Source organism: Cyphomyrmex costatus, unplaced genomic scaffold, assembly GCF_001594065.2.
Source record: "Cyphomyrmex costatus isolate MS0001 unplaced genomic scaffold, Ccosl1.0 scaffold565, whole genome shotgun sequence".
Taxonomy (NCBI): Eukaryota; Metazoa; Arthropoda; class Insecta; order Hymenoptera; family Formicidae; genus Cyphomyrmex; species Cyphomyrmex costatus.
In genome coordinates, this window is record NW_017279836.1 from 496,855 (window position 1) to 506,824 (window position 9,970).

A 9,970-nucleotide genomic window follows, 5' to 3' on the forward strand; every position below is an offset into this window, starting at 1 on the left:
CAAAATTAATTAATATTAAAATTATTTCCAGTGTCCTAAAAAAGCAGGAAGCACGTATTATAATTACAAACAATTTCACAGCATAGTTATATTAGCACTTGTAAGTGCCACATACAAATTTTTAATCGTCGATATTGGTGCTCAAGGTCGCCATAGTGATGGAGGAATCTTTAAAAATTCTGCTATGGGACAACGATTTTACAACAACGATATGTATTTGCCCGCTCCTTCTGCTATTAGTGCTAGACATCAAGTTCCATATGTTATTGTAGCTGATAAAGCACTCCAATTAAATTCATTTACCATGCGACCATATCCATCGAAAAATTTAACGTTTTCTCAACGAATTTTTAATTATCGATTAAGTAGTGTCAGAAAATACATTTGCAATATGGGTCAATCGATGGCGTATTTTGCAGAGACCTTTAAGTACTTCTCTTGAAACAAGTGACGCAATAATTAAAGCAACCGTCTGTTTACATGCATAATTTATTAATGAATACTTCGTATTATTGCGGAGACAATTATGACGATAAGGTATCTGCAAATGGCCAAATAATGGAAGGAGAATGGAGATCAACATATAGAAACACAGATAATTATAGCAATATTAGTCATTGCAGTAATAATTATAGTAAACATGCTGGTGAAATTAGAAATACCTTTATGGATTATTTTATGAACGAAGGTAAAGTACCCTGGCAAGAGCAAAGTATACAAAGAAATTTATTGTAAAAATTTATATTTTTCTTTGTATATAAAAAATTGACATTAAGATTAGGTTAAGATTACATTTAGATTAACAAAAAGAAATAGAAAATTAGGTAAAATACGAGTAATAATTTTTCTCAGTTCTTATATTAAAACTAGTTCATTATTAAACGAAAGAGTTAACACTAGTTTTCATTAGTTAAACAAGTGATTAGTAATAGAAACTTAATTTATTCTTTTTCAGCTATAAACATTTTGAACATACATGAAAAACAGAAAATATATTTACTTTATTTTGTGATACATTTGTATAATTATACTTTGTTATGTATCTTGTTATATTAACGCTAGATATTAAGTACAAAACAGCTTATGCATGATAGTGTAAACATATTGCACAACATAACTTATTCATTACATGATACTTAACAAATACATGCACATATAAGCTAAAGAAACTATAAAACTTAAAAGGAATTATAAAATTTAAAACAGAAACAATAGCACATAAAATGAGTTATGGAATATTGTAAAAGGTGGTGGCTTCTCTTTGACTACTTTTAAAATTTTTTTTAATTATTTCAAGATATTTGCCACATAACAAATTATCACCTTTTATACGATATTAAATTTATTTTAAATATCTGCCTCTGCAATAAGTTTCAATATTTGTTTCGTAATATGTTTGGAATTATCTGTAGTCATATTTCGAAGACATGCTTCAAGATACTTAGTAAAAGATTCGATTTCATCAGGCTTAGATTGATTTGTTGGTCTCGTTCGTTCTAATTCTTTTAAAATAGTTTTTTCACAATAAGAATTCGTATCTTCTTTTTCAACTGTTGTTACTTTTCCTGTAAAAAGAGAAAATAAAAATATTTTTTATTATAAATGTTACATTTAATATAAAATAAATGTTTCTTATTTATATCAACAAATACATTTCAGACAGAGGCAAGTGAAATAATACCCTTACAACAGATTCTACACTGTATGTTTCAAAAAATTTTTACAATTTCTTATAAAATAAAAATATATTTTGTATATACGTACGATGTTTCCTTCTATTCGTTGACTGTAAAGCGGGGAGCACAGACTTTTGCATAATGCATAAACCATATACATAAAGAATTTGATTGGTCCATTGACTCATGCATTAGAAAATGGACCAATGAAATTCCTTATGCATAACGCATAAACCATATATATAAAGAATTTGATTGGTCCATTGACTCATGCATAAGAAAATGGACCAATGAAATTCCTTATGCACATGCTTTATGCGTTATGCAAAAGTCTGTGCTCCCCGCTTAAGTCAGAGTCAGAATTGTCTGTATCTCTGGCAACACTGGCAGTCACTACTACGACAGCTACGTTTTTCTCTGCCTATTATGCCGATTCTACATTAGTTGCAAGTCGATCGCAAGTTTGTTGCGACAGCCAATCTGAAGCGTTGATTTCAAAATCCAAGCTTGAGATTGGCTGTCGCAACGAACTTGCGATCGGCTTGCAACTAATGTAGAACCGGCTTTAAGCGGGGAGCACAGACTTTTGCATAACGCATAAACCATATACATAAAGAATTTGATTGGTCCATTGACTCATGCATAAGAAAATGGGCCAATGAAATTCCTTATGCACATGCTTTATGCGTTATGCAAAAGTCTGTGCTCCCCGCTTCATTACCTTACGTTACGACTACGCATGTTACGTCTCGTTCTCTGCCATATTGCTGCACCAGTGCAACACTCAGACAGTAAGTCTGTTCTTTATTGCTGAACTTTTGCACTACTTCATCTATCTTCCTTTTCTCTCCAAGAGAAAGGAAAAGGAAAAAAGATGAACTGATGCAATCACCCTACACTGGTGCAGTCAAGAGAAAACGCTATAGGCATTAAGGAGCCTACAGACCAGGGGTTCTATTCCTGAAAAGAAACTTATATGAAAAACTAGGAAAATACTATAGTATACGTAACGTATACTGTAGTATTTCCCTAAACTTTCGTATACGTTTCTTTTCAAGAATAGACCCCCAGAGCGGCGCAGCGGTGAAGCGGCGAGCGATAGCCAATGAGAGCCATGCTTTTGCGTAAAAGCATGGCTCTCATTGGCTATCGCTCGCCGCTTCACCGCTGCGCCGCTTTACCGCTGCGCCGCTCTGAGTATCGATCATGAAACTTTTTCTCTGGAATGAAAAGTGAAAAGTGAAAATTTTTATCATTGAAGTTAATGGAGAAATTTTTCACTTTTCACTTTTCATCCTAGGGAAAAAGTTTCTTGATCGCTGCCCTGGTCTGTAGGCTCCTTTAGTCCGTTTCACGATATATTTCGCGATTTTCATGTCTGATATCGTTTATCGTTTATGGTTTAGATTCCTATATAGATCACTTGAATTGTTCACACAATCTAAAAATACATTTTTTTTTCATAACAAGAACAAATGCAATCTAGTTAAGACGTAAAGAATTAACGGTGCATTTGATGCATATTTGTTTATTCGATTCAAGCTTTTATTCTCTAACATCACTATTCTATCATACATTCTGGAACAGGTTTAGAGAAAATTATTTGACGCAATTTGACTCTAGTAAGTATGAATTTGCTCATATACAATTATTATAAGTGTAATTTCAGTATTTCATGATTACCAAGTCACCTGCTTAATTTATATTGTGCTTTTAGTCAACGATCTACTTTACATTTGATTTAAACACAAAGATTGCGCGACGATTCAAACAATTTATCATGAATTTTAGTTTTAGGTCATGAATTTTGATCGAAATTATTCCATTTTCCTTAGAAAATACAATAAAAAACTAGGAAGTAATTGAATAATACAATCAGAATCCATTTTGCATAATTCCATAATGTGTATCCAAATACCAAAAATATTTGGACTTGGATGGAAACTTACAGATTTATCTTATGCCTGTTGTTTTTTTTTTTCAGCTAAATTTCTTGTATGATTCTTCTTTCTTCTTTTTCTCTTTACATTTTGAAGAAAAGAAAGAAAAACAATGCAAGAAGTTCAGCTAAAAGAAATATAGGCCTCTTTCAATATTGATTGCTTTATTCATTTTTTCTTATTAATAACATATTACTGGCATTATAGGAAAGTAATTAACTTCAGTCTGCATTCGTTTCTTCAACGTTATTAATCGTTCTTACACAATGTCCACAATGTTGCAAAGAATTTTTTTCAATTTTTTGGTTTTTATTGTATTTGATTGACATATATTACTGTAACCATGCCTACACACTGAAATAACATTATTGCTGATTTAATTTGTTTGATTTCTTGAAATATTGTTATACATACGACTTTTCAATCGTGTGTAACTTTAATGTCAGTTTTTTCAACTCACAAGATCAAAATAGAAACTGCACGAACGATTTTTTAACGATTAATTTTGTCCGCCGAATTTTAATGTCTCAATCCGAGATCCGAAACTGTAACGTTTTTTTATATTTTAATACTTATTTTTATTTTTATTTTATTATTATAGTTAATTGTTTGTTAGGCGATTTAGTGTTAAGTAATGTTTAAATTAATTTTATTGAAAATGACTGATTATATGTTTTATTGTTGAATGAAAATTCTTTTTGACTCTTTAATCGCCCTTGACATCATTTTGTTTATTTTTATATAACGAGTCCATATCTTTTTTTTTATTAATTTATTAATTAACTTCTACAATCCAGACGTTTTCTTGCAGATATAATTGCAGTGCAAGATTGACTAGCAATCTTAACCCAGTCATCAAATTATCCATTTTTTTTAGCCTAATAAAGCAAAAGAAATCGCTATGGAAAAGAATAAACTTTCATTTAAGTTAGATGAGCCTGTTACTACGGCTCTAAATGTAAATCCACTGACTGATGTCAATAAGGAAGACAGCCTGTCTTTTGTAGTGCTTGGTCAAGATTCATTGGAGGCTCAAGCTTCCTTATTAGCTTCGTATACTGATCTTCAACAGAAAAGCATGTTAATCGTATGTATATCATAATTCTACTTTACCCCAAGCTTTACCATTTACTTTAAGATAAAAAATAAATGTCTTTTTTCTTATAGGATTATGAGTCAATAGTGTCATCGATGACCACAACTGAGATACAACACAAATTGATAGAAGTGTGGCAAGAAAATGTGAAATTGAATGAAACTTTAAGGAAGAATAACATATCTATGAAGCAACAGTTCGATACCCTGACAGAGTTGATGAAGGAATCAAAAAAAGTTCGTCAGGTTCACAAGCAAAAGTTTGCAGAAACTCTAAACTCCATGAATCATTTGCAAAAGGAAAATACAGAATTGAAATCTAATTTCTGGTCTTTTGAATACCTCCAAGATATTCAGTATGAGGTATATATACACAGAAAAATATATGCTCATAAATAATAATCACTTTTTTAAGTATTTCAGAAGTTCATATATTCGCAAATCTATTGTAAGATAGACCGACGATCGTTCGGCGCGCAAGTTGGGGGGGGGGGGGGTGGGAGGGGAATTTACATATATTACTTTAAAATAAATATTGCGAAGAATATTATTACGTCGACCCGCCATCAGAGGTCTATAGATATTCGCTAAAAATTCTCGTAAGTGCTTTGATAAGCGTATATCTGTATATATAGAATCTCGATTTAATAACTTAAACAGGCGTCTAAGGTAGGCTTCCACTACAATGCCTTACTGATGAGTCCAGTAGTGGAAGTTGGGACGAAACGCCATAATTACGTAATATTCTTCGCAATATATTGTATATTAGATTAATTTAAAAGATTTTTAAACGAAATTATTGGCTCATTGCCCTTATCTCTTCATGTTAGTTGTTTAATACATATGGAGCTTTATCACAAACATTTTAATAAATCTATTTAAAATATGTTTTAAATCCTAGTAAGTTTAATACTAAGATCAATTTTAGTATTTTTTAAAAGATAAGAAATTCTTCAATTATACCAGAAGCTTTGCGGGTTATCGCCGTGTCTTTCTTCATTATTAATGCCAACATTTCGTGAACCATGCCGTTCACTTCATCAGGGCGAGGGGTGCGCTGATACCGAGTCACTACTCTGGGGGACTCCTTTATGTAGACGCTGTTGGGAGGGGAGGGGATGTATGTTGAGGGATGGGGGAAGTAGTACTTCTTTGGCCTGTCGAGAGAGTTTAATAATGAAGAAAGACACGGCGATAACCCGCAAACCTTCTGGTATAATTGAAGAAAATACCCGTGAAAACTTTAAAAGCGTAAAACAAATTCTTGTTTTAAATAATAATGAGTGTAAAATTAATTTATATTTAAATTAATTAAAATTGAGATTAAAATAGTGTTTTAAAATTTGTAATTATATTTGCAAGTATATTTCAAGATTATCAAAAAAATATTCTTGGTACAAATAGCCATTACTTGAAAGGAAGAAAGAGTAAATTGAATAATTATTTTTCTTAGCAATAGAATAACATTTTCTATGTATAGAGATATAATATGTATTGTACATTCTATCATCCATTTAATTTTTTTTTAGATTGTTAAAGTTTTTTCTGATGATACCATTGTTGTTCCTTCCAAGCCTGAGAAACTTGACGCAAATGAAATATGTGAATTTGCAGCTATAATATCAAAAATAGCAGATAAACGTCTTAAAAAATTCATAAAATTTGTATTATCGAAGAAATTTGATATTAAAGAAGAATTACAAAACTTGCAGCAATTAGAAATGGAAAAAGAATTACAGTCTGCAATGATAGATGACAGCATAAATTACAAACTTTACGATGAAGAGATTAGAGAAAATTCGAAATGTTTGGAGGTAAAAAATCAGGAAATTGTTTGCTTAAAAGAATCCATTCCTCTACATGAACAGAAGTTGCAATGTGTATGTTTCTTTAAAAAATTGTCTAAATATCTTAACAATTAAATTTAGAAATAGAATCAAATTATCTTTTAAATTTTGCAGGTTCTTACTCCTGTTCAACAAGATTTATTAGGAACATCCAATTTAAATCATCAAAAATTCGTAGAAAATATAAAGCAGTATAATGATATGCTGCAAGAGTTAACCAAATGTTTTATAGGACAAGTAGTACGTTTTGTTACCATAGAAAAAGATTTAAAGGAAATTACGGATATACTTAGACTTGACGACAATTCTAAAATGCAATATAAAGAGAAATTATGTCAATATTACAAAGAATTAACTGATGAACAAATGAAAATCATTATTGATAGGCAGACGCTAATAAAATCACAAAACCAATTCCAAAAGATATTGTCTGATCACAATTCTGTTCTACATGAATTGCAAATAATGCTCGATAAAAACGTGAAACTAAACATTTTAGAGGATAATAGCTTTTGCAAGAATTCACAAACGTTAGAGCAACTGGAACACGACAAGCAATCATTAGAACAAGAAAAAAATATTTTCGATCAAGAGAAGAACACTTTCGATCAAGAGAAAGAAAAAAAATCCTTTGAAATTCAAAAAAAGAGCTTGGACATGGAACGTACATCATTGCAAGACGAGAGAAAACTTTTAGAACAAGAAAAAATCGCTTTAAATGAAAAAAAAATGTCACTTGATCATCAGAGTCAGTTATATAAAAATTGCGAAAGTGATCTTCACAATGAAAAAAAAACGAAAACAAGATTGCAAGCCCGTATTAAACAATTATCGGATAAGACAAGTAGCTTGCAACAGCAAATTGAAGAAAAAGAAAAAAAATTTGAAAAGATGCTACAATTGCTTGAACAATGCGTGAGTGAAGTTTTCTTAATATAAACTAACACGTTGTTAAAATAATGTATGGGTAGTATGAAGAATATATGCATTGATATCCTCGTGATATTTCTTTATTTGATTGCGATTGCGATCTTGTACATACAATGAGAAGCTCTCTACTACTATAACGACGTTAATCGACATCTGGAGAGTTCTTTACTCATATACGTATGCGCGAATCTCTCTGCTTACCTAGGCTGGGTCCACAACCTTGCTTTAAGAAGCCCTAAGCCATAAAACCGTAAGAAATTGATCAATCATAATTGAATACGAGGTATTCTCTTAAAGCGAGGTTGTGGACCCAGCCTAAGTAGCGCACTACCAACTAAAATACAATCTCAAGTCGCGCACTATTTAAACATAAAATTCAACACAACAAGATCAGTATAGAGTTGTAAGAATTAAAGTAGATAAATTAAATTTGCGATACATGTTTATATTAAGTTAACTAACTTAATATAAACTTAATATACTATAACATTACACAATTTAATTTAAAATATTTGTGTAAATTTTATATCAATTCTGTCATTATCTTAAATTTGATTATTTTTATTATACTGGTTTTTTTTTAGGCGGAAGAGAAAATTGCATTACGATCGCAATCATTGATTGACAAAGAAGCTTTTCGAAATTTAGAAAAAATGAATGAAGCATTGTTGGAAGAAAAGTGTAAATTGGATAAGGAATTGCTGAAGCAAATAGACTTTAACAAACAGTTACAATCCCGTTACAAAACACCTAACAACTCTACTGATATGTCAGAACAAATGTTTAAGAAATGTTTAAGAAATGTAAGTATTTTTTAAAATTCATTACACCGTGACGTTTTTATCTAAAAATAAAAATGACCGTTTCCTATTTTTTATTACTATTAGAGCAGTGACAAATACAACGGGCATACAAAAGGCGGCAACGCCACTGTAAGAAAGAAGTGGTTGAGCAATCGAAATATCTTTCGCTTATTCTCAATGAAATAATGAATAGTTTATTCAAATGTTCAAATTCCTTAGGAATTGGTATACACGCAACATATAAATACAATTTTATTTCTATCGTACCGTTTCTTTGTAAATCTATAACTGTATGCAACGCTTTTGGTATATCTTATGTATAGTTGGCATTGCTAAGTTGGTTGCTTTTATCCTTGATTATTCTCTTTCGTTATCTTTTCATTCTTTCTGTCCTTTCAATAATACAATTGCCTTCTTTTACTAGATTATTGCAAGCTACATGTATCTTACAATATTGCTCAAAGTAATAGTATACTATTATATGTATGATTTAGTAGATATACCAAGTTTAAAAATCTTTATAAATTTTTTTCTCAAATTTTTGGTATGATTATAGTAAAAATATATTTTTATATTGAATCTACTCATATAAATGTAGTATTTTAATTTTTTTTATTAAAATATATTTTACACAATTCTTTACAAAAATTCTTTGATAATTTAGAATTCAAGTTTATTAATGCCTTTTTTTAATTGGCATTTTGCACTGACATTGGAGATAAATTACAGAATGTAAAGAAATAAAATATTGCACATATGCATTTTAATATGATAACGAAAACAAGGATTTTAATACGTTTATCTTAATTTTCTTATTATATCAGTATTATTCAATTGTTTAATTATATACGATTATTTTATTTTATTGCTTATAAGATATACGAAATGGCATACATTGGATACCATACTACACCAATAAAATCTACAGAAATTGCTCGACATTTGTCACAGCGCTATACACTTTCTTTTTTTCTGTCTTATTTAAAGAATCAATTCAATGCATCTTATTGTGCAATGTAATATCGCACACAATAAAATATTGGACATAACACTATATGTTATGAGTTTATTTTTATTGAATGTAACTGAAAAAAAAATACATTAGACTGAAAATAATTGTGTTACATGTAAATCTAAACTAACATATATTAACTTGTGATTACAGTACAACTGTACATGTAGTCGAAATAAAATGCTGTCCAAAATACTGTAAGAAGTTCATATCACCGCATTCAAAGACTTAAAAAATGCTTAAAAGATTAAGAAATCATATAAGAATATGTAAGTATACTCTTATATAAGAAGAGTGATATCATATGTACTGATACCTCTTATATTAAAATATTCATATAATTTTTATTAATATAATAATTTTACGTAGTAAACGCATAATAACTCGGATAATGTTAAAAATGCGTTTTAATTCTAGTTTTAATAAAACTAGGATTTAACTGATAAGACTGAATAACACGTTATACATATGAAAATTTTATTTTCTTAAATAGTTATTTGTAATTAGAATTAATATAAGAATGTGTAATTTGAAAATGTACTGAGATATTTTTCGATGTTTCTCACTTGACATTAGTTATCTCTATTTTAATATTTCATTATAATACTTTGGAAGTACCAAATACAAGTTTTCTAAACAAAAAAACTATTACAACAACGAATGTAAT

At 29.8% G+C, this 9,970-nt stretch overlaps 1 protein-coding gene across 1 annotated transcript; it reads left to right on the plus strand.

Annotated features, from left to right (window-relative positions):
- The first annotated feature begins 3,270 nt into the window (after nt 1-3,270).
- Nucleotides 3,271-9,561, plus strand: LOC108779195 (centromere-associated protein E). The gene is made up of 7 exons (XM_018546561.1): nt 3,271-3,298; nt 4,428-4,703; nt 4,784-5,074; nt 6,241-6,591; nt 6,673-7,473; nt 8,073-8,291; nt 9,457-9,561. The coding sequence occupies exons 2-7, from the start codon at nt 4,518-4,520 to the stop codon at nt 9,502-9,504; spliced, it is 1,896 nt and encodes a 631-aa protein (XP_018402063.1). The 5' UTR covers nt 3,271-3,298; nt 4,428-4,517; the 3' UTR covers nt 9,505-9,561.
- Nucleotides 9,562-9,970: the final 409 nt, after the last annotated feature.

What these genes read in the sequence shown, in the direction of transcription:
- LOC108779195 (XM_018546561.1), top strand. Translation starts at nt 4,518, where the DNA reads ATGGAAAAGAATAAACTTTCATTTAAGTTAGATGAGCCTGTTACTACG. An exon ending in TCCAAGATATTCAGTATGAG is followed by an intron (nt 5,075 to 6,240) that starts GTATATATACAC and finishes ATTTTTTTTTAG; the next exon opens with ATTGTTAAAGTTTTTTCTGA. An exon ending in ATGAACAGAAGTTGCAATGT is followed by an intron (nt 6,592 to 6,672) that starts GTATGTTTCTTT and finishes TAAATTTTGCAG; the next exon opens with GTTCTTACTCCTGTTCAACA.